Source organism: Chelonia mydas, chromosome 10 (assembly GCF_015237465.2).
Source record: "Chelonia mydas isolate rCheMyd1 chromosome 10, rCheMyd1.pri.v2, whole genome shotgun sequence".
In the NCBI taxonomy this organism is placed as follows: domain Eukaryota; kingdom Metazoa; phylum Chordata; order Testudines; family Cheloniidae; genus Chelonia; species Chelonia mydas.
Genome location: NC_051250.2, coordinates 32,770,129 through 32,795,779, shown reverse-complemented (window position 1 = coordinate 32,795,779; position 25,651 = coordinate 32,770,129). Strand labels below are relative to the sequence as shown.

Sequence of the window (25,651 nt, the reverse complement as noted above, 5' to 3'; positions counted from 1 at the left end):
GCCCTGCCCACCAGGGGCTTTCCCAGCACAAGCGGCGGAACAAGTTTGGGAACCACTGCTCTAGAGAGAGAAACTCTCATCTCTCAGAATTAAATACTGACATGTTTAGGTATTTATAAATGTTGGTTTTAGGTACTTATCGCCTGTCACACCAGAATAGTTTGTGAATTGTCTTGTGATTTTCAAACTACTTTTAATTCTTAAGGTTATGAATATAAGATTAAAACAGGTGACACTGTTTCAATATCTTACACATTAATGCTGTTCTCAGTTACATTTATGTGGAATTTACTCGATAACACATGAAAACAATGTTTTTTCATAGTCACAGATGCAAACCCAGGTACAGCAGGTGGGAATTGTACCAACACAAGCAATGGCAGCTGGACCAACAGCAGATCCTGAGAAACGCAAACTGATACAGCAGCAACTGGTTCTACTGCTTCATGCCCACAAATGTCAGAGACGAGAGCAAGCAAATGGAGAGGTGCGAGCCTGTGCTCTCCCACACTGTCGAACCATGAAGAATGTCCTCAATCACATGACACATTGTCAAGCTGGGAAAGCCTGTCAAGGTAGGAGCAAATTGCCAGAAGGTCAATAGACGAGTTCTTTACTACTCTCCAGTGAGTTTTTTTCTCTCCTGTTTTTTGCCAGCTGACAGTGACTTTTTCCCCCGCATAAAAGTTCCTTTCTTTAAATAGCTGCTTTAAATAGCTCTTTAAATAGCTTTTTTTCCCTTCCACTTGTTACCACCATCATACAGTTGTACTTAGCAGAAAGAATAAAATATTTAATCTTTCAAGGTCACTATTAATACTGTTTTACTCCTGAAAGAGTAGCATGTTTCACTTCTCCCATCACAGATCAAGCATGTCACATCTACAGCATACCTGATCTCTACTAGCTTAGCATGTGAAAGCCTTTAGATTGTTGTTGAACTAGTTTCCTTCATGTCAGAGCAGCATCTTTATTAATGTACTCTCCAGAGAAAGAGATGTTCATTATTTGTCAAGTCCTGACATTTTGTTTAGTTGTATTTGGGATTTTGGTGTTTGTAGCACTCCTTAGTAAAGAAAATTGAGGATATTGGAAATGGAATGAGTTTATTCAAAGCCATAAAACCAGACTTAAACCTAAATTTTATTGCTTCACTTTTTTGATAGTTGCTCATTGTGCATCTTCACGACAAATCATCTCTCACTGGAAGAATTGTACTCGGCATGATTGTCCTGTGTGCCTCCCTTTGAAAAATGCCAGTGACAAAAGAAACCAACAACGTAAGTGATCATTTCTACTTATCAGCTACTGTACAAACATTAGAATAACATAGGTAAAACAAACTGAATCAAATATACAGTACTATGAAGGACTTTGAATTATAGTGGTTTGATAAACTCATTTGCTGTATATGGTATTCTGTTATAAAAAAATACATTTGGGCAGTCCCCTTTTTTGATCATTATATTCAAATTATTACTTTTAATACCTGATTCATGACAAAGGGAAATTCCCAGTCCAGAAAGACAACATCCATTTTGCCAAGATAGGACAATTTCTAGCTGTCATTTTGTATTAAGATAGGTCAGTCAAATTATTAGTGGGTCTAGTTATTATACCCATAAATTGTGCAATTCGTTATTTGCCCACAGATGGCTCTAGAGAAGATTTAAGATTCTTTCCTATCTTTCATAGTATCAGAAATAATTTCAAGTCTGGTTCTTAACCAAGGGTGCCATTGATCAATGTAGGACAAACAAATTTGCATAAATGGAAACAGGTTTGTGGAGAGGAAGGTCTGATGCATGTGTCCCAGTGATTAATTGTAAGAATAAGTAGAACTGCATTGCACTGTATATTTAACCCTAAAGAAAAGGAATGAATGGCTGAAATTCTAGTAAGCCTTCTTGTGAACTCCACCATAATAGCTTAATATTACAGTTAGGTAATATTTATTTTTCAGCTTCTGGTCCATTTGTGTTCTTTTGTCCTCGAAGTAGATAACTGTTGAAATTATATTGGTGGGTTTTAAAGGATTACTGGGCAGGATTAAAATAAACTGAGAGAGAAGATCTAACAGTGTGGATGCTACAGTCTGTTAAATGATATCACACAAAAGTAAATTTGAAAAGGAGATAAAAGAAAAGTCTTAAGTCATCGGGGGAGGTGGTGGGAAATAACTGAGGGTCAGGGCAGAACTGCAAATTTGAGTAGTTGTGTTCTGAAAGAGTTCTACTTCTGATTTAGGCTGAGACGCAAGGAAAGTGAGGCAAGCTAATAAACCATGTAAGAAAGAGGTGGAAGAGTTTCACCAAAGACAAAGGGAGTTAAGACTGGAAAGAAGCTACCAAAAACGTGATTCTACCATTTTCTTATGGTTAGGTTAGCTTAGGTTGAAAAATTCCTGCGCAAGTGATTCAGATTTGGAACATATTGATAAATTAAACACTAATAAGTCACCAGGACCAGATGGCATTCACCCAAGAGGTCTAAAGTAGCTCAAATATGAAATTGCAGAACTAACAACTGTGGTATGTAACCTATCACTTAAATCAGCCTCTGGTATCAGATAACTGGAGAATAGCTAATGTGTCACCAATTTTTTTAAAAGGCTCCAAAGGCAATCCTAGCGATTATGTGCCGGTAAGCCGAACTTCAGTACGAGGCGAATTGGTTGAAACTACAGTAAAGAACGGAATGATCAGGCACAAAGATTTAACACAGTTTGTTGGGGAAGAGTCAACATGGCTTTTGTAAAGGGAAATCATGCCTCACAAATCTATTAGAATTCTTTGAAGGGGTCAACAAACCTGTGGACAAGGGTGATTCAGTGGATATATCGTACTTGGACTTTCAGAAAGCCTTTGACAAGATCCCTCACCGAAGGCCCTTAAGCAAAGTAAGCAGACATGGGACAATGGGGAAGGACCTCTCATGGATCATAACTGGTTAAAAGACAGGATGCAAAGGGTAGGAATAAATAGTTTTTAGAATGGAGAGAGGTAAATAGTGGTGTCCCCCAGGAATCTGTACTGGGGCCAGTGCTATTCAACATATTCATAAATGATCTGGAAAAAGAGGTGAATAGTGAGGTGGCAAAGTTTGCAGATGGTACAAAATTACTCAAGATAGTTAAGTCCAAAGCAGACTGTGAAGAGTTACAAAGGGATCTCACACAACTGGGTGACTGGGCAACAAAATGGCAGATGAAATTCAATATTGATAAGTGCAAAATAATGCCCATTGGACAATGTAATACGCTCAAGAAAAAGATCTTGGCGTGATTGTGAATAACACGTCTGTTCTATGTGGAGCAGCAGTCAAACAAGCTAACAGAATATTAGGAACCATTAGGAAAGGGATAGAAAATAAGAGAGAAAATATCATAATGTCACCATATAAATCCATGGTATTCCCACATCTTGAATATTGCATATAGTTCTGGTCACCTCATCTCAAAGATACATTAGAATTGGGAAAAGATACAGAGAATGGCAACAAAAATGATGAGGGGATTGGAACAGCTGGAGAGGTTAAAAAGGCTGGGACTATTCAGCTTGGAAAAGAGGAGACTAGGTGGGGGGGAGTGTGATTGAGGTCTATAAAATCATGAGTGGGGTGGAGAAAGTGAATAGGGAAGTGTTATTTACCCCTTCATATAACACAAGAAACAGGGGTCACCCAATGAAATTAATAGGCAGCAGGTTTAAAACAAACAAAAGGAAATACTTCTTCTCACAATGCATAGTCAACCTGTAGAACTTGTTGATAAGGGTTGTTGTGAAGGCCAAAATAATAACAGGGTTCAAAAAGAGCTAGTAAAAAGATAAGGTCAAGGAGGATAGATAGATCAATGGCTATTAGCCAAGATGGTCGTGGATACAACACTGTGCTCTGGGTGTCCCTAGCCCCTGACTGCCAGAAGTTCGGAGTGGATGACAAGCTGTGGATCACTCAATGATTGCCTGTTCTGTTCATTCCCTCTGAAGCACCTGGTATTGGTCACTGTTGGCAGACTGGTTAGTGGGCGAGATGGATGATTGGTCTGACCCAGTATCGCCATTCTTATGAATAGATAATCTAAATTAACGAGTTTTGAAGAATATAAATAGCCCCTTTATGCTGACTTGTTTTATCAATCTCCTCCCTGGTCTCCCTTTCTTTTAGGCATGGCTAATTGCTAGTGATTAATTTCTGTAATAACTGATTTTTGAGACATTTGCTGGTAGTTTTAATTTTAAAAAATAGCAGCTTTAATGTCTGATCAGTTCCGGTGAGAAATCTATTCAGTGCATTTGCTCTCAAGTTGTTAACTACAGTGTTTCTAGTAGTCGTAATGCAGGTGTTATCATGGTGATCTTCTAATTTAAGTCATTGCAGAACACTTGGCTTTGCATTGTTCATACGTTCATTGTTTTGTCATTTGTATGATTTATGAAACCAGTAAAAGCACTTGAATTAATAAATTTTATGTAAAAAGCAGTCTTTATTGTTAGATCTCTGAGTAAGATGTTTTGGCTTGGATGCAACAGAAAGATGGAGGGTAACTGCAGAATTTGCCATCTTTTCTTGGAAGGGGAAGGCAATGCAAATCTCAAATCCCACCTTCTTTTCCTCAATTCAGCATTACTCATCATTAGCACTTACTGCCTAGCAGTGCCCTGATGTGCAAAATTCTTTAATCTGAAATGCATGTATGGATGACTTCTCATGGCTTGTACTAAGCTTAAAAAAATTAAGTTTGTGAACATTTACATTTTATTTATTTTGATTTAGAACGCTAAGGTGCACCTGTCTCACGCTTTAGGCCCTCTTAATTTAACTGAATTCTAATATTACATTAATGGGGTGCATCTGAAAATTGGCACATTAGCAACATGACACATGAGGATGTAAACAAACATTGGTGTGCTGGTTCACAACATCCCAAATTAAATTATGCTTGCTTTTAAATGTGATGGCTTGTAACATTTCCCATAATTGTTAAAAATGTCCATGGCAGAAAATGATGGGAAAAAAATGAAAAAGAAAGGAATGGAAAGAGCAGTAACATTTACTTCTCTATCAAGTTGTGATGCAAACAGGATAATGTTTCAGGATAGCCATCTGGCAAGCCATGAGAGCACTAGAATCTGTAGCCCTCTTCCATTGCCTATCTTAAAATTTGAACTTTGAATCCCTGTTGCATCTGTGCTGGGCTTTTATGTGGCTCCACCTTCTGAATTGTTGAGTCTATGCTTCCCAATGTTTCTAATGCTTTCCAAATTTTGGAGCATGCTAGATCAGTCACACCTCACCGGTATCTGGAACACTTCCAACTCCCTTTGAGTTCTAGAGGGTCATTCTGAAGCAGAGGTGCTATATAAAGATACAGCACAGATGCATGTTGGTCTTCAGAGCTATCTTTTAAAGATAGGGAAGGGGCAGCTTCGGAGAGAGAGCACAAAACGTAGGAAGATCTGGTGGAAGACCCCCCCGCCCCCCCCGGTAACAACCACCTCACGCTTGCCAATCCCCAAGGTTCTGAAATCTTCTTATACCCTGTAGTAACTCATATTCCAGCCAGCCACTCCATTTCATTAACCTTTCTCACTCCTGGGACAAATGCATCTACCTAGCCTCCAACCCAATTGCCAAGATCTTCAAGATCCACTGTAGCAGATTTTTCCAAAATATTTACACCTGTGCACGTGTAAACTTTTTCATTTCTGGAGCCCTCTGCATTGTGGCAAGAATCCAGTGCCTCACGTGCTTATCAAATGTGTGGTGTTGAGCTATATCTTTTTAGGGTATTTTACTTAAGTCTCTGAGTGTTTGGATTTTCTACAAGGAATGTATGTGTCTGATCTCAAGTACATCCTTGATATAAATGTAATCTTAAGTACTTATTTTTATTATTAGAGGTAGCACCACCTATTATTAAGGTTGTATGACACTTTCTCTTATAAGATCCTGTTTTCAGTTGCTTATACCTTGAAAAACTTTTATCCATTTGGACTAAAATTTTCCATGCCAAGTGTCTGCCATCAGCTTGAACTCTTCTTGGAAAATTTCAGATTAAATGGTTAAGAAATGTCCAAGAATGAAGGTAGGGGAAAATGCATTGTTGTGCCCATATTTAAAAAACAAAAAACAAAAATCTTGACCTTTGGACATGTCTGGTGCCCCCAATGCTTTGAAGTAGGGACTTAATTTGGCAAGGGGATGTCAAAAAGATGACTTCTGTCCCTTGCAAATTTATGCAAATTTGGACTAGTTTACGAACCTATGAAAAATTGCAATTCACACAGTCTCAGTAGAGACTTCTTTGATTTTTAGCAGTTAAATCTCAAGATTCTGTACTCACTAGGCCTACATGAGCCTCTCACTACTCCTAGTGCTGCCCAGCCTCGCATACGCCATCACTACAGAGCAACTGAGCACTCTTCATCCTCTCACAGCTCCTACATGTGATTGGCATTCACAAGTGTCATCCTCATACAGCAACTGCACATGCTGCAGCCAAGGGCTGCGGGGACAAGAAGACTTACCCTGTAATGAATGCTCCCAGTTTCTCTGGGCCAGGGTGGGGCCGGCACAAGAACTGAGAGGAGAGAATCTGTATTTCCTATACTCTTAATGATCCCATGCTGGCACCTAAGCATCATGTCTGAGGAGGAAATGGTCTGATTCAACTGAAAAGGGGACAAAAGTGAGGGTGAGGGAGAGAAGGGTGGGACTGGAGTTCGGGGAGAGAAACTGTGACCGGAAGTTGGTGGGGAGGATCTAGTGGAGGGATGAGGAGTAGTCTGGGATTGCCTGGGCAGTGAAGCTGGGACTAAGAGCTGGGGGTGGAGAATGGGACTGGTTGGGCAAGGACTATGGGTCTGGAAGCCAGGTGGTGGGGAGGACAAGCTGGATCTGCTTAGGGACGAAGACTGGGACTGGAAGCCAGGAGGAGACTTGGACTGTGAGCAAGTGTCATGGACATAGGTTGGAAGTATTCTTTTTAAAAGAAGAAAAAGAACACTATTGCTTCAAGTTTTACCTGCTTTGATAAGCATGCACATAAGCTTGGAACTTTTGAAGTACTGTCCTTCGAAACTGCATGCGTGCTGCCTATATGCTAGTGTCCCACTATCTCAGGGCATATAAAGGGGCATAACCCCAACTACCACTCTCTTCCTCTTGACCATCATTAGCAACAATCTAGAAATGATGTCCATTGCTTCACTTAGTCCTCTTCTTTTCTTCCCCTTGGGAAAGCTTTGCTTTTTCAGTAAAATAGTTAATTGTTATTAAAAGCCGTGTTAGTTTTCCTCTGTTGGGTGTTTAAATTTTCTTTAGGCTCCATTGAGTTTCCTCAGCACTGATGTGGGTGCTCCTGTAGCAGCAGAAACTAAGACAGTAGGCTTCAAACAGTGCCCCTCATGTGAGAGTTTAACTTCTGTCATGGAGAACCACATAGGATGTGTCATTGGTTTAAGAGACTGGTACCTTCCAGATTGGTGCTCAATTCATAAATCCATTTCTACTCAGATCTGTTACACCCAGGAGAGCTGACTCAGACTAAGCTTCTTAGAGGAGGCCATGTGAGTATCTGTCTTGAGCAGAAATGCCAGTGGAATCCAGTGTGAGATCCTGGTCGCACTGAGCTGGGTCTGGATCTGGAAGCGTTAGGTTTTTTGATCGTAAAGACACTCTGGCACACTTTGATACGATTTATGCTTCCCAGCCCCCAGGGCCGAAGATGAGGCATCTTCACATATCCTGTCAGCCTCACAATCCGGTTCCTAGAAGCTCAGAACTGTGGACATGAAGGGATTGACTCCTCTTCCAGCTGCTGCCTCAGGTTCTGTGTTGAATTTTTGAGGCAGGCCTACAGAGTCTTCAAAAAACTGATGTCACTTAGTATCTGGGCCCTTTAAAGGGAGCTGTACTCCACCCGACTTGTGACACAGTTTGCTTGCCTCTCCAGGTGGAGAAAATTGGTAATGCCAGGGGACAGGCCTTTTGGGGAAGAGGTAAGAAAAGGACTCTCTTCTGGAAGAGTCGTGTGTGCGCCCCCTCCCCCCACCCACCAAAAAAAAAAAAAAGTGGCCAGACAGGCCTCTTCAGAAGATGAAGGGAAAGTGGACACAGGAGGGCTGGAAGAAGATCCTCCAGATCTGAGTCACCCAAATGCCCCTCTCTAGAGGAGTGGGCTTACCTGGTTTCCCACGTGACTGAGGCACTCAAACTTACCATAATGGGGAGTGAGAGACCCATGATATTTTCCTGCAGGAGGCTCCAGAGATGGCTCCCTTCCAGTTCACCTTTCTGTCATAAAGATAGTCAAGATGAATTGTGCTGATCTACATGCTTCTACAACAATCCCAAGGTCGTTCAGGAAGGTGTACAAGATGGAATTTGCCCTCAAATCCTGTGTCTCCTTTAAGAATCCATTTGAAAGGAAAGTGAATAACTCTGTCAGATACACCTAGAAGCTAGGTTGCCAGCACAATTGACATCTTTATACTGGCTCTAACCCAAGGAATGGGCCAGTAGATTTTTTTTTTTTTTAAGAATTATAATAATTATGTGCTTTTCTGCTTGAAGTTTCTCTCTCCTCTCCTTTGACTGTACATGCATTAGGCAGCTGGTTTGGTCTTGAACGTAAAATCAGTACTTCAAGGCAAGAGAGGCTCATATTGTGTAGGATTGAAGCTTGTGTTTCTCTAGTTTTGCTCTTCAGATGACAGGGAAGCCCAAGTGTATTTAAACTTATATGTATATGTCTGTTGCATGTTTCATTTACTTGCATAAAAGATGCCTTCTATTGCTGTATCAATCTCATTTTGACTTTTTCCTCTTACCTCCTTAACCCCCCACTCCACCTCCTTTTTAGCCCTTCTAGGGTCTCCAGCTGGTGGAATGCAGAATTCTATTGGCTCTGTTGGAACAGGCCAACAGACTACTCCTTCATTAAGTAATCCTAATCCGATTGATCCCAGCTCCATGCAGCGAGCCTATGCTGCTCTTGGACTGCCGTATGGCAACCAGCCACAGACGCAGTTGCAGCCACAGGTACAAGGCCAACAACCTGCACAGCCTCAAGCTCACCAGCAAATGAGGACCATAAATCCATTAGGTAGGTGAAGAAAATAGCGGTAGAAATGTGTTCTGTAATAATAAATTTAATTGCAGCCTAATCCAGAAAATGAGGAAAGTTCAGGCATACCGATATGATTGCATATAGATAAAGACTTTTTTGTTTAGACTGAGTAATGAAACAAAGTTTTATCTTTAAGCATAGTTTCGTTCAATCTGTTAGAAAATTAGGAGGTTCCGTTTATGCCAGATATAGCTAATGATAGCTACTTTCGGAAAAGTATGATTAGCAGTTAAACATCTCTCAGATTTTGTTGTTGCTCACAGTACTGTTTGTATTTAGGCATAATTCCTTATGGACTTTATCTTGTTTAATAAAGCATGAAAATAACTCATTTTTAAGATTGTTCCACTTCAGCAGATACTGGATAGACTAAGTTAATATGATGGATAAATTGTCAGTACTCTTATGTTCTCTCTTGTGGTTATGTAAGCTCATCTCCGATCTCATGAGTTTAGAATTTGAACTGTCGGTTCTTATAATGAAAACAGGTGTGCCAAAAATTATAGCATTTCTAATTTCCATCTATGAGTAGTTTATTTAAGGAAACACGCCACAAGAATTAGATGTTCATGAACACGTGTTTACCCGATGTAACAAAAATATGTTTATTTCTCATTTCTTAACTAAGACCAAAATGCCATTTAATTGACATTTATTATCAAAACTCTGACGTATACCTAAGCAACCTTCTATACCAGTTCTGTTTCATTTTTTTCCCAAAGGAGCTAACCAGATGAACCTTTCTGCAGGAGGGATAACAACAGATCAGCAAGCTAGTCTAATCTCAGAAACTGCTCTTCCAACATCCCTGGGGACAACGAAGTAATGCACACGTTTTATATTCTTGCTAAGTTAAAGATTTGTTTGCATGGAGTGTAAGTTTTTAAATGAAGAATATGCATTCTGCAATATGATTGTATCGCCATTGTATCTTCTGTTGTAACAATGAATGCTACTCTTTGGCCACACATTCTCCCACCCCCATTGCCATTTCAAACCTGCACACCTCCCAACACAATTTTTCTTCACACTTTTGACTTGGAAATGCATTTCCAAAAGTAGAATATTTTATTCTTTTATGTACTTGTTCTGTATACTTAACAGCTATGATTCTGTATCTCATAGATTGCCTGTCCTTTCATCTTTGTTCCAGTATCTCTCAACACCTAAGCAGTTTTAAAAGAATTAAATTAATGAGCCTCTTGCCAATGGCGAGTAGCATCAGTGAAACCTCTGGAGTGGTAGCAGTTTCCTTTTCTGCCCTCAAGTTCCATGATTTTGTTCCTTTTTATATTGCAGTTTGATGGCTTCACAGTTTCATTTTAAAATCTTTGTAACTGTAGCTATCAGTGAAGAAAATTTGTTTTAAAAATAATTCTTCTATTTCATATATGAAATGTGCAATTGTGTTCCAAGCTATAACATTCCCTTGTTCGTCTTCCATTTCAGTCCACTAATGAATGATGGCACAAATTCTGGCAATGTTGGAAACCTCAGCTCGTTGCCAACAGCTGCACCTCCTTCCAGTACGGGGGTAAGGAAAGCATGGCATGAACATGTCACTCAAGACCTACGCAATCACTTAGTCCATAAACTGTAAGTATTTACCATAATGGGAGACTTTTTCCTAAATATTTACGTTCCTTGATTAGTGACTTGCTGTATGGAAGTGTCTGAGTTGGGAAATTGTGGGAACCGAATCGGTGGATTTTGATGTAACCAATTGAAATATCACTAACTAATGTAATTTGATGTATCCGTATCTTGAGACTCAGTGGCTCAAAAGATTGGTAATGGGATTATTATAGCAACTGAAAAGTGAGCACCTGATAGTTGAAGGCCTACATGATTTGGTGGTCTTGGTTCGGTTCTTGTTGGGGAAATGTACACACCATAAAAACCACCATCACAGTTTGCACTGATTGGTGCCCTGCAGGAAATCTCAGTAGATGGCCTTAGAGACTGAGCTACCTTCTTAACCCTATTTTCTCTCCAGCTCAGGTTTCAGGTTCTGTGGATAGTGCTGGGAAACATGCATTGCCTCCGCCCTTGCTGTACCTGTTTTGTAAATAAAGGACTTCATTCACTTGCATTGACAGTCTAAACACATTTCACCATTACTAAATTCACTTAAATAAGTGTGGGGGAATGGTTGGACTGTGGTTCTCTCTCTTAAATAGTGTTAATATATGTTATGTGTATACAAACTTTAACAATTGTAAAGAATTCTAAATGTACATTTAAAGAGATGGATTATATATTTTTTTTCCCCTATAGTGTCCAAGCCATCTTTCCCACCCCTGACCCAGCAGCACTGAAGGATCGCCGCATGGAGAACTTGGTGGCTTATGCCAGGAAAGTGGAAGGGGATATGTATGAATCTGCTAACAGTAGGGTATGTTACTCATTGCAGGCATTCACTACACTTTAGTGAACTGTTCATATTTTAAAACTGACATGTACAATGAAACTTGCTAAAAACCTTTCTTTTCATTTCACTACATGGCAGAAAATCTCCCAGTGCTTTCAGTGTATATTACCTTGTTTTATAGCAGAAAACCTAACAAATTCAACTGCTTAGGTGGTTTTTGCAGTCCCAATTATCATACCCCATTCATCCACCAAACCAGATCACTACTGGGAGTATCTTCCTATCTGCGGAGAGGAAGCAGGCCCTCTAAATCAGGGTTTCTCAACCTATGGGTGGGAACCCAAAATTAGGTTGCCAGAATGTTTCAAGGGGTCACGTGACAGCTCCTGTGGCTCCTATCCCACAGAGCTAGCTGGGCTCACTTCCCTGTGCCAGGCATTGCAACCTCTGCGGTCCCAGCACCACTCAAGTTTGGCCCAGCCATCATGATGATGGGAGTCCAGGTAGGCCAAATTTGAATGAGTGGCGCTGCAACCCCATGAGCCAGGTGACAGCTCCACTCACATAGGTTTGGTCCAGTCAAGGGGCAGGGCCAAACCTGAGCAGCACCACAACCCTGAAGGTTGCAACACCCCAAGCAGAGAGCCAAGCCCAGCCAGCCCCACAGCGTAGGTTTGTGGGGTGAGTTCTGGGCAGGATTCAAACCCGCCCCCCCCCCACCGGGGGGGGGCAGGATCTTACCAAAACCACCCCAGGGCATGGTTATAACCAGGGCGAGGTGAGTGGGACAACAAAGCCCCAGGGGTGGCTTAGGCCAGCCCCATACGGCAGGGCTTGGGGAGGAAGTGCTACCTCCACCCCCTGACTCATCTCAGTGAGCCACTGACCCTGTCTGGGTTGTAGGGATGCAACCAAAAAATCAGGATATGTGACCCCACCACCATGCCCCTCCTCTGGTAGGGGGCACAACTATGCTTACTTGCCCCAGGAGCTAAAACGTCAAGTTACGGCTCTGCCCCAGGGCCTCTACCCGCAGACTATTTACTAGGTTGTGACAGGCCATAAACATTTACAAATGGGTTCTGAGCCCAAAAAGATTGAGAACCAGTGCTCTAAATGTAAGTGCATAGGAACTTCCTGTATATCTCAAAGCAGTGCTAAAATGTTCCAGTATTTTCTTTCAAGAATTGTGGAAATGGATCCTCGCTCTTTGGATGTCTCCCTCTAGCAAACTAGTTCAGAAGTTTCCACAAGCCATGTCTGCTGGGATCACTCCCCCTACTTTAATTTTTGGCAGTAGGCCCAACTGCACTTCAGTTTCTTCTGACTGCTTGAAAGTGCATTGGGCTTGGAGTGCGCAGCCCAGCATCTTTGATGGTTCCGTGGCTGGCTTTGTCCTTCCTTTTCCCTTTCGTTTGACCTCTCTTACTTGTAAGTAGTAATTTTAAAGAACACTTTTAAAGGCTTTTCTCTGTCCATGCCATTGAAGACATCGTTCTGCTGGATCCTAGCCCTGTTAGGCTGCTTACCCTTCCCCTGTTTGCAGCCTTATTAGGATTTCTGCAGGAGCATTGACTCAATCACCATCATGTCTGAGGTGGCTAAGAAAGCTAGCTTTAATCCGTGTGCTTCATAAGATGCTGTGATATCAGTTACCAATACTTATCTGAGGTGCCTGGAAGAAGGTCATAACAAGGACTGGTACTCAGTCTTCCTCACTTTCTCTGAACCCATAAAAATCTGGATAGTTGCCTCAAACTACTAGTGGTGGGGGAATTCAAAGTCTGGTCGACTGAGGTACTGAGCATCTGGTTTCAATGTTGGGCATGGGGTGAAAGCCACTTCTTCAAGCCTGCCAAAGCAGCATAAATGTGTCCAGCAATGGTAACCATCAATGAAAACTCTTACCAGACTGAAGTCCCTAAGCCCATGCCTAAGGAGGAAGATGCTAAGCAGCTGGTTCTCCTGGGACATGACCTCTGTGTGTGTGTGTGATGTTCCTCAGCCACACTCCAGGTGAGGATTGCCAGCTTCCAGGCAGTAATAGCAAAGTACGGGCTCCCTGTCTGGGATGAAATGATGCACTTCTTGGATCAGCTCCCTGCTGATGACCTGCAGCTACCCTGGTTACCTGTTAGCTGGTTACCTGTTACCAGCCAGTTTGAGTGCCACTGGGTCCAAACAACCCAGTTGGCTGAGGGCATCAACAGACATGCTCTTAAGACCACCAGCAGCAGAAGGGCACTGGCTGCTCAGAGCATTTGCCCACAGCTTCAATAGCTCTTGTGCGTGCTTGTTCCCAGTGTTTCTCCTGCCTTGTCCCAGCGTTGCCTTGCTCCAGGTACACTGTACTCGGACTTCTGATGGGCTCTGACCCTTGGTTCTGGTGCCTGGCCTCTGACTCCAGCTGTGACTCTGGGCTCCAATTCCTGGCTACCGACTCCTGCTCTAACCACTAGGCATGGCTGCCCACATCCTAGTCGCTAACAAGATGCAGTGTAAGTCTTGTGGCAGATGGTGTCCAAACACACACTGTGGACATCCATTTAATGCTTCTGCCAGATCAGTGCGATGGCAGGATTGTGATGCTCTTAGCTAAAGAGACAATGGTCAGACACAAATGGAAGACTTTCCATTTGAGAATCCTGATGTCTTTTAGTATAGAGACAGAAGACGAAGAATTCCCAGGCAAACCTCAGATCTCTTGGTCTCTGTTAGGGGGCTTATTCCTTCACCCACTTACGTCCCTGGTCCTTCTCGCATGAACAGAGAGCAACAATACCCGAAGTCCAAAGGTGCAAACAATTCGATGTTTATTGGGGTGAACTTCCAGCAAGCATGATTCCAGTTTCCTTCCTTAGTGTCCCCCTTCCCAGCTCTGACACCACAGAGGCTTACCTGTGTCCCTGTTCCCATTTCCCCCTTTAGCAAAACATGATTCCAGTTTCCCCACCCCAATTCCCTGTTCCCATTTCCCACACGCACACACCTGATTGACTGCAGACTATATAGTAAAACCAGGGAAGTAAGTGGGTGAAAGAATAAGCCCCCTAACAGTCTCTACACTCTGTCAATAAGACAGAAATCCACTCATCTCTTCCCAACCTTTGGGCCAGATGTCAACTCAGATGCACTCTTTTTTTCAGGTAGTGGTCCAAGCATTCTTACCAGAGGTCCCATTGGGGAATTGATCTGCTGCATTTAGTTCCAGTAAAAAAAAAAAATGGACTCTATATATAGTCCTCCTTGTGGATTTTTACCTTTCTCCTTTGAGGACCATCAATTCCACTCCGTGACAACATATCTTCATGTCTTCATAAATGATCTGGAGGATGGTGTGGATTGCACTCTCAGCAAATTTGCGGATGATACTAAACTGGGAGGAGTGGTAGATACGATGGAGGGCAGGGATAGGATACAGAGGGACCTAGACAAATTGGAGGATTGGGCCAAAAGAAATCTGATGAGGTTCAATAAGGATAAGTGCAGGGTCCTGCACTTAGGACGGAAGAACCCAATGCACAGTTACAGACTAGGGACCGAATGGCTAGGCAGCAGTTCTGCGGAAAAGGACCTAGGGGTGACAGTGGACGAGAAGCTGGATATGAGTCAACAGTGTGCCCTTGTTGCCAAGAAGGCCAATGGCATTTTGGGATGTATAAGTAGGGGCATAGCGAGCAGATCGAGGGACGTGATCGTTCCCCTCTATTCGACATTGGTGAGGCCTCATCTGGAGTACTGTGTCCAGTTTTGGGCCCCACACTACAAGAAGGATGTGGATAAATTGGAGAGAGTCCAGCGAAGGGCAGCAAAAATGATTAGGGGTCTGGAACACATGACTTATGAGGAGAGGCTGAGGGAACTGGGATTGTTTAGTCTACAGAAGAGAAGAATGAGGGGGGATTTGATAGCTGCTTTCAACTACCTGAGAGGTGGTTCCAGAGAGGATGGTTTTAGACTATTCTCAGTGGTAGAAGAGGACAGGACAAGGAGTAATGGTCTCAAGTTGCCGTGGGGGAGGTTTAGGTTGGATATTAGGAAAAACTTTTTCACTAGGAGGGTGGTGAAACACTGGAATGCGTTACCTAGGGAAGTGGTAGAATCTCCTTCCTTAGAAGTTTTTAAGGTCAGGCTTGACAAAGCCCTGGCTGGGATGATTTAATTGGGGATTGGTCCTGCTTAGAGCAAGGGGTTGGACTAGATGACCTCCTGAGGTCCCTTCCAACCCTGATATTCTATGATTCTATGAACAGAAGTAGAATAATGTGGTGGGGTCCTAAGAACAGATCTCGCCATCCTATTCCACTCTGGCATTAGACCCCCATCTTCTCTGCCACACATTTTTTTTCAGGAATTGTTATAATGAAAGTGCTATGGGGCAGTCTTCTTACTTCTCCAAATTGGAATCGTAGAGTTGGTCCCTCACCCATATGGGGGGAAAAGGGCTCTACACTAGTTATTTTCTGATACCCAAAAGAGCAAAATGATTCTACCTCCCATAATGGATCTGAGGTAAAATATTCCAAAAACTGAAGTTCCGTGTGTTGACATTAGTCTCTATTATACCTTTAAGTCCATAGGATTGGTTTGAGGTTCTCTACTTGAAGGATGCCCACTTCCCCTTCTCGGTCCATCCAGCTCCTGGGAAGAATCTACAGATTTAGAGGGAAGGAAGATTGGGGGAACCACTACCACTACCCACAGCAGTATTGTTTGGGTTACTTTGATTTCTGTAGAAAGCCACAAATCTCTGCCTGTGGTGGCTGTTTTCTTCAGATATTTAAGACTACCCTTATTTAGATGCTTGGCTTATCAAAAAAGCTTTTGCTGATTCAGAAAGTCTTCCAGTCCCTGAGACTTCTCATAGACTATAAGATTTACTTTCAACCTATGAGAGACAGAGTTAATTGGAACCCTGAGAGAATCCTTGAAGGTCCTCTCTCCAAAGGACAGATTCCATACCATGAGTATTATCTGAGATCACAATGTTGGCGAAGCATATAATTCTTCCTTGTGGCAGTTGGGCCTCATACTTTTTTGCATCTAGGTGATATTGTATGTCAGTCTGTGTCTGAGATCTGTGTAGGGCTATCTGCAAAAAATTATATCATCCTTATCCTGACATATGGATAGCTCAAGAGGAGTCAAAACTTGCTGCTGTGGTGGACTGTGGAGGAATATCCTTGTCAGGGAGTTTCCTTGTTACCTTCTTTGCAAACTGATGCAACCCACTCCCCTTCCATGTACACTGTGTACCCAAACTGTGTCTTGAAGACCCCTAATGCCCTTTGGGGGATGTTATACCTCATGTAGCCCCACATCTCCCTCCGCCATATGGAGTTTGGGAAAGGAGAAGCTGCCAGGGCAGAGCCAGCCTGAGACTCAAGATTGTAGGCATAAGTTCAGAAACAATTAAACATACTTTTTGATATTGATGTGATCACACTGTGCATTTTACAGTGACTCTAAGCATTCTTTTCCCTCTGCTGGCTGACTTGACTGCTCAAGTTCCTTCCTTCAGTCATTTCGTTTCATCCTCCCTTCACATACCTTTCATGCTCTTTCCCCTCCCACCTTTCCTTTGTTTCTCTTTCTAGTTAATCCCCTTCTGCCTTCCCCCTTCTCACATGCTCTTTCATATACATAGGCACCGACTCTCCCCCCCCCCACCTCCTCCGCGAGTGCGCTGCGTGCCCACTTTTCCCCCCTCCCTCCCAGCGCTTGCTGCTGCAAAACATCTGGGAGGGAGGAGGGGGAACTTGGCGTGCTCAGGGGAGGAGGCGGGGCCGGGGTGGGGATTTGGGGAGGGGTCCAGTAGGGGCAGGGAGGGGGCGGGGACTTTGGGGGAAGGGGTTGGAATGGGGGCGGAGGGGGGGCATGAGCACCCACCAGTGCCATGAGAAGTTGGCGACTGTGTACATATATAACAAAAATAAAATAAAATAAGCAAAAACGCACCCAAAATTTTAAAATATACAGAATAAATAGGGCTGTCAAGTGATTAAAAAAATTAATTGTGATTAATTGTGATTTAAAAAAAGTATTGCACTATTAAACAATAATAGAATACCATTTAATTACATATTTTGGATGTTTTCTACATTTTCAAATATATTGATTTCAATTACAACACAGAATACAGAGTGAATAGTGCTCACTTTATTTGTATTACAAACGTTTGCACTGTAAACAACAAAAGAAATAGTATTTTTCAGTTCCCTAGTACAAGTACTGTAGAGCAGTCTCTTTATCATGAAAGTTGAACTTACAAATGTAGAATTATGTACAAAAAAACCTTGCATTAAAAAATAAAACAGTATAAAACTTTACAGCCTACAAGTCCACTCAGTCCTACTTTTTGTTCAGCCAATCGCTCAGACAAACAAGTTTATTTACATTTGCAGGAGATAATGCTGCCTGCTTCTTGTGTACAATTTCACCTGAAAGTGAGAACAGGCGTTTGCATGGCACTGTTGTAGCCACTACATGTCAGATGCGCTAAAGATTCATATGTCCCCTGATGCTTCAACCACCATTCCAGGAGTTATACATCCATGCTGATGACGGGTTCTGCTCAATAACAGTCCAAAGCAGTGAGGACTAATGCATGTTCATTTTCATCATCTGAGTCAGATGCCACCAGTAGAAGGTTGATTTTCTTTTTTGGTGGTTTGGGCTCTGTAGTTTCTGCATCAGAATGTTGCTCTTTTAAGACTTCTGAAAACATGCTCCACACTTCATCCCTCTCAGATTTTGGAAGGCACTTCAGATTCTTAAACCTTGGGTCCAGTGCTGTAGCTATCTTTAGAAATTTCACATTGGTATCTTCTTTGCATTTTTTCAAATTTGCAGTGAAAGTGTTCTTAAAATGAACATGTGCTGGGTCATCATCCGAGACAGCTATAACATGAAATATATGGCAGAATGTGGGTAAAATAGAATAGGAGACATACAATTCTCTGCCAAGGAGTTCAGTCACAAATTTAATTAACGCGTTATTTTTTTAACAAGCATCATCAGCATGGAAGCATGTCCTCTGGAATGATGGCCGAAGCATGAAGAGGCATATGAATCTTTAGCGCATCTGGCACACATATCTCGCAGCGCCAGCTACAACAGTGCCATGCGAATGCCTGTTCTCACTTTCAGGTGATATTGTAATTAAGAAGTGGGCAGCCTTATCTCCCGTAAATGTAAACAAACTTGTTTCTCTTAGCAATTGGCTGAACAAGAAGTAGGACTGAGTGGACTTGTAGGCTCTAAAGTTTTACATTGTTTTGTTTTTGAGTGCAGTTATGGAACAAAAAAATATATTTGTAAGGTGCACTTTCATGATAAAGAAATTGCACTACAGTACTTGTATGAGGTGAATTGAAAAATACAATTTCTTTTATCATTTTTACAGTGCAAATATTTGTAATAAACAATATAAAGTGAGCACTGTACACTTTGTATTCTGTGTTGTAATTGAAATATAGTTGAAAATTAGAAAAACATCAAAATTATTTAAATAATTTCAATTTGTATTCTATTGTTTAACAGCGCAATTAATCGCGATCAGTTTTTTTAAATCGCGATTAATTTTTTTGAGTTAATTACACAAGTTAACTGCGATTAATTGACAGCCCTAAAAATAAATCATGAAACTAATATGGATATCTGCAAACCAATACTCTGTTCACTCTGCTTATGTGTTATATCCCTTTCTTCCACCCTTTTTGTCTTCTCTATTTAGAGTGTAAGCTCTTTCATGTAAGAGTGATCTTACTCTACTGTGACTAGAACAGGGGGCCCCAGTCACTGCTTCTTGAATACCAATAATATCGGTAGTAATATTCAGACATCTTTTGAATGGGCTGGCATGTCCATCTTGATAACGACACTCTTCAAGGCTTGTGGGCTCCATAGGGCTCGATGATACATATCAGATGAGTCTAAGAATTATTCATCTAGCCTGTGAGGCTTTCTCCCTCTTACCAGTTCCAAATTATTATTTATTCATTAATTGTGTTGTGGTAATGTAAAAAAATATACAGCAGAAAGATGGTCTTTTCCCCAAAAAGCTTACTCTTTAATTAAACCTGCCCAAGCCACAGTGCTGTATTACACTAACCAGCATGGAGGACTTATGGCTCAGCAGCCTTGACAAGAAGCTGTCTTGAGTTTTGAAGTGGAGCATTCACCACCAAATTCTCCTGTGGCACTCTGTCTGCCAGGAGAGGACAATGAGTTAGCAGACTTTGAGCTGAAGGTACACTCGGCAGCCCTAATAGGCTCTCAAGAATTCATTCCTGCATTCTCTTTTGTGTAAAAGGGCATACCCCTTTTAGATAGTTCTGTCATCAATGAAAATGCAAAATGTCTGGTTCTGTTCCAGGGTGGGCAGGATCCATCATCTCTGAATGACACTTTTCTCCTGGATTGGAGTCCAGAATATTTTTGTGAATTCTCTCCATTCTCAGTAATTTTGAGGGCTATCTGGAAAGTCAGGACAGGCCTAACATGCTGTTAAATGCCCCCAGCTTGCACACTGGCAGTTTCAGTTTCCCAGTGTCCTGGAACTGATGTCAGAACAGAAAACTTGCTTCCCAGTTTACCAGACTTCTTGTCTGTGAATCAGGGCAGAATTTTGCACCTGGATTAGAAATCTTTCAGTCTCATCACTTAGCATCTGGGTTGTTGGGGCACAGAAGTACAGTAGATTCTGTTGAAAGCAAGGAATCTTTGATCAGGGAAACCTACTTGATGAAGTGGAAGAGATTCTCTAAGGCATCACAGAGGGGCATAGACTCAAGACAGTCATCCACACTTAATTTTGGATAGTCTCCATCAAATAACCATATTACCATTTCAGTTGGTACAAGATGGGCCTTTGAATAACACCACAATTTATGGCCAAAATGAAATCTCTATTTTAGTTGAATCATGAGAGCCCTTCCATCTTTTTGCCTGAAGGCTCTTCTCTGTTCCCTGGAAAGGTGCAGGGTGTTAGTTTTGTTTTCACAGAACACAGGCAGTTCTGCAAGTTAGTCAATCATTCTTAATACTAAGCGGGGAAAAAAAGAAATGGAACCTCTGAAGTGCAGTATTTCACAGTAGGTGAGAGCAACCATATCATAAGCATACAAAAAATCAAAAAAAAAAAAAAAAAAACCTCTCCAGGAACCATAAGCATTATGTTCACGGATGCATGATGGCTGCATAGACTGCAAGGAACACAGAATCATCTAATGTTACAAGCAGGGTAGTAACGTTCATTTGTTGACTCATTTGACACCCTTAACGAAATGGATGTTTCCTCATCTGTAGATGCAGTGTTCGGTTGTCTGATCCTCTAGGCTGCTGTTTCTCACTAATTCTTTAAATTCTCTCTCTTCCCATGTCTGTCTTATGCTTCACAGTAGTGACTCTGGATTGGTAGATTAGTTGTGTATATGAAAAGGACAGTTTTATTCTTTACTTGTAACTTGATCTTTTCATAACAGACTAAGCTACCAGTTTAGAACATCTGCCTTTCTCCTGCAGAACTGCAGGTGAGCAGCTCCTTTCATTATTGACTCTGGATTGGTGGCTAGGTGTGTTAAGAAAATACCAACTTATAAATAAGGATAAAAAATGTCCCACTGGAGAGTAAATTGTATCTTCATATTGATTTCTCTGCCAGAAAGTGGCAGACATCCTACAACAGTCCCTTTCATAAAAACTTATGCATGATGATTTAGAAAAGCCTATTCTTTGGAAGACAGCCAAGATGGACAGTCAGTCTGTAAAGTAAACTTCCCTTCTTGTGTTTTTTTCCAAAAGCTTCACTGTTACTCTCCACTTAAGAATTACAAGGAGTCTCATCTCCATGTAACAGTTGTGACAAGAAATGTAATTCTTCTTCAAATAGGCAGCTCTTTATCTGCAAGAGAATGTAAATGACACACGATTCAGGTGAATTAGTTTTACCTCTGTATTTTTGTATTTTTTTGTAATACTGAATATTATCTTTCTCCTTTATAGGATGAATACTATCATTTATTAGCAGAGAAAATCTATAAGATACAAAAGGAGCTAGAAGAGAAACGGAGGTCTCGTTTACATAAACAAGGGATCTTGGGTAACCAGCCAGCCTTACAGACCCCAGGGGCTCAGCCACCTGGTATCCCACAGGTGGCTGCTGCCATGGGCCAGACACAGCCCTTGAGATCTTCCAGTAAGTATGGATTAGATGAGATGGAAGTAGAGAGTGGGGCAGTTTTTTACATTTTGTTTATTGAATTTAAATACTTCTGCTATGCAGTGTCGTGGTTGGCTGAAGTGTCATTGTGCTTTTATACTATTTCTTAATTAAAAAAAAATTTTTTTTTTCTTTGACCATTCTTTTGATTCTGTTACAGATGGGCCTATGTCCATGCCAAATGTGCCTATGAGTCGTATGCAGGTCTCTCAAGGTATTTAACTTTTTCCTTCAGTACATTGCTTTGTTGATTCAAAACATAGCTTTTCTAGGTTGCTTTTCTTCTGTTTTCCTTTCATATTGTTTATAACTTTAGGGGGAAGGGTGTGTGTGACTCTCTCCTTCTTTTATTATTCGTATTCACCATTATACTTGTTATGCTGTCAGGAGTGACTCTCAACCATGAGTGTCAACCTCAGGGCAGACTGTCAAGAAGCAGGATGAAAACCCCAAACTGGTTGTATATTCTATCATTAGATTTCACCAAACCAGTATCAATTGTCAACTCCTAACACACTGTAACAATCCTACCATGGAGTCATCGATAGTCTCTAGGCATTCCATTCTATCTTGCCACCCAGGCAAGCTTGACTTTTTGATAGATGGTCACTTTACACCAAAAATCACAATAATATTCAGATTATTCGCCGTCCCAAAGGACCAGTCATTTACCCCAAGTCAGTTGTATTCAGATCTCAAACCAAAGACAGAGCTTGTAGCCAGCCAGTCCTGTAACAAACAAACAAGGTTTATTAACTAAGAAGAGAAATGAATTATTTATAAGATTAAAGCAGATAAACACACACACAAATGATATACAATCTTAAGTTAAAAAAGTAATAGAAGCTTCTTTAATAAGCAAGCTGTTATGTCCTTTAGGGCTAACCCAAGCCTAGCAGCTTGGGGATCTCTTGCTCATATTTAGGAATCTTTGCCCTCAGAGTCCAGACAACAAAAAGATACTAGGCTCTCCTTAACAAGTATCTTTGTTCCCTTTCATCAGCATTCAAGCTGTGATGGGACACATGCTTGTAGGGGAAGCAGTTAAGTCTTTTGTTCACAATGTCTCATCTGACGTCTGTAGACCTTCCTTTGTTGGGGAGAAGATAGCACCTCTTGTGGTAAACTAGGATTTCACACCTGGTAATGCTTCTCCCCTGACTGTGGGGAATTTACAGTTTTAGCAAAAAGAACGAGGAGTACTTGTGGCACCTTAGAGACTAACCAATTTATTTGGGCATAAGCTTTCGTGGGCTAAAACCCACTCCATCGGATGCATGCAGTGGAAAATACAGTAGGAAGAGATAGATATATAGAGAGAGAGAGAGAGTGCATGAAAAAATGGGTGTTGCCATACCAACTCTAAAGAGACTAATCAATTAAGGTGGGCTATTATCAGCAGGAGAAAAAAAACTTTTGTAGTGATAATCAGGATGGCCCATTTCAAACAGTTGACAAGAAGGTGTGAGTAACAGTAGGGGGAAAAATTAGCATGGGGAAATAGTTTTTAGTTTGTGTAATGACTCATCTACTCCCAGTCTTTATTCAAGTCTAATTTAATGGTGTCCAGTTTGCAAATTAATTCCAGTTCTGCAGTTTCTCATTGGAGTCTGTTTTTAAAGGTTTTTTTTGTTGAAGAATTGCGACTTTTAGGTCTGTAACTGAGTGTCCAGGGAGGTTGAAGTGTTCTCCGACTGGTTTTTGAATGTTCTAATGCTTGATGTCTGATTTGTGTCCATTTGTTCTTATGCGTAGAGACTGTCCGATTTGGCCAATGTACATGGCAGAGGGGCATTGCTGGCACATAATGGCATATATCACGTTGGTAGATGTGCAGGTGAACGAGCCCTTGATGGTATGGCTGAGGTAATTAGGTCCTGTGGTGGTGTCCCTTGAATAGATATGTGGACAGAGTTGGCAACGGGCTTTGTTGCAAGGATAGGTTCCTGGGTTAGTGTTTTTGTTGTGTGATCCATTGGTGATCTTCCAGAAAACACCATTCTGGCCACTATGGATGTAGAAGCCCTTGACACCAACATTCCACACAAAGATGGATTACAAGCCATCAGGAACAGTATCCCCGATAATGTCACGGCAAACCTGGTGGCTGAACTTTGACTTTGTCCTCACCCACAACTATTTCACGTTTGGGGACAATGTATACCTTCAAGTCATTGGAACTGCTATGGCTATCCGCATGGCCCCACAGTATGCCAACATTTTTATGGCTGACTTAGAACAATGCATTACATTTGTCATTACACAAACTAAAAACTATTTCCCCATGCTAATTTTTCCCCTAGTGTTACTCACACCGTCTTGTCAACTGTTTGAAATGGGCCATCCTGATTATCACTACAAAAGTTTTTTTCTCCTGCTGATAATAGCCCATCTTAATTAATTAGTCTCGTTAGAGTTGGTATAGCAACATGCATTTTTTCGTGTGTGTGTGTGTGTGTGTGTGTGTGTGTGTGTATGTGATATAATCTTCCTACTGTATTTTCCACTGCATGCATCCGATGAAGTGGGTTTTAGCCTACGGAAGCTTATGCCCAAATAAATTGGTTAGTCTCTAAGGTGCCATAAGTACTCCTCGTTCTTTTTGCTGATGCAGACTAACACAGCTACCGCTCTGAAGTCTTAGCAAACACTTTCATAGTAACAAAGCAAATATATAAACATTAACTTCTAACACGGGATACAGATATAAGTAGGATTAATACATGCAGCATCCTACGATCATTCCACAAAGTCTAAACACAAACACATTCTTAAATTCTAATACCTATTTTAAAAAATACTAAAACACAGGTAAGCCAGACTGGTTTCCAGCTGTGCATTTGTCAGTGTTCAGTGAGTCTTAGGGGCCTTGGCATGAGCTGGCATCTGGTCTGCCAGCATCACACACTTTACCAGGCTTTATCACAGTGGTATCTCAAGGGCTAACAAGATGTGTCCAATAGTTTCTCCACAACAGGGATAATCAGGTTAGAGAGTAATTTAGCACCTGTGAAAAAGGAAGGGAATCAGCAGTACCCTCACTTAATTTATCTATCAGTGTGAAATGTGTTAAACCATTTTCGTTTTCAGTGCTTCTTTGTCAGATAATCCTGTTCGCCCAGAAGATACTTGTAAACTGGGAATTTTCTCATTATTAATTTGTTAATGCTAGAGGAATGCAGTAGCCTTGCTCCAGCTGCTTTTTCCTGAAAAGTACTGAAAGTTGAGATGTTTCATCTTCCTAAGTAGTAGTCCAGGTTTATCTGCTTCATGAATTAATGTTTGTTATGGAATCTAGTAAGCTGAAACCTGTATCGCAACCCTTTGGAGCTATGATATGGCGCTCTCTTTTTAATGACACATCTAGCATTTTATTTATTTTGGGTAGGAAAAGAAAAGTTCTTTGAACAGGCACATGTATATCTGTAAATATTGAGCCTATGATAAATTTATGCCTTTACCAATGCATGGTTTGTGGGGTGTATTTTTGAGGAGGAGGAGGATGGTGGGGAGAGGGAGCTGCTACCTTTGTTTTGGTAGTTGCTGGTTGTGGTATTGTTTTGCTTTATACTTTGACTTGGGGCAATGTGCTTGCCTTCAATGTGTACTTTATATGGTTTACTTTGAGAATTACTTACAGTAAAACTTGAATAAGAGATCACCCTTTTTATACACCTCCTGTCTTATGTACCCCTCCCCTGCAAATTTTCCTAAAAGTATTGAGTATAGTACTACTTTTCTTTTAAAGAGCATCACCTCCATTTGTTTGCCCCTTGAGCGGTTGTTTAAAACAAGTTTCATTGTTGGTTTTCCCTAAACATTTCTCCGTGTCCAGCATGTCTTTGTTAGTGACCATTTTGCAGGAAGGAACAACATTGACTTTTTTAATGTGAGAATGGTTATTGCTCTTCTGACAGCTTGAGGC

The 25,651-nt window shown here is 41.4% G+C and overlaps 1 protein-coding gene across 5 annotated transcripts in view; it reads left to right on the top strand.

Moving 5' to 3' along the window:
• Positions 1-25,651, top strand: part of LOC102941740 (CREB binding protein) — a 179,131-nt gene that overhangs the window by 92,743 nt on the left and 60,737 nt on the right. For 3 of the 5 annotated variants that reach the window (XM_037911060.2, XM_027828815.3, XM_037911061.2), the window contains 8 exons: positions 326-575; positions 1,167-1,280; positions 8,867-9,109; positions 9,856-9,955; positions 10,583-10,729; positions 11,411-11,528; positions 21,510-21,702; positions 21,887-21,940. In XM_037911060.2, coding sequence (XP_037766988.1) covers positions 326-575; positions 1,167-1,280; positions 8,867-9,109; positions 9,856-9,955; positions 10,583-10,729; positions 11,411-11,528; positions 21,510-21,702; positions 21,887-21,940 — 1,219 coding nt within the window. The remainder of the gene's footprint in view (positions 1-325; positions 576-1,166; positions 1,281-8,866; positions 9,110-9,855; positions 9,956-10,582; positions 10,730-11,410; positions 11,529-21,509; positions 21,703-21,886; positions 21,941-25,651) is intronic. The other 2 variants (XM_043523771.1, XM_043523770.1) reach the window with 1 other exon arrangement.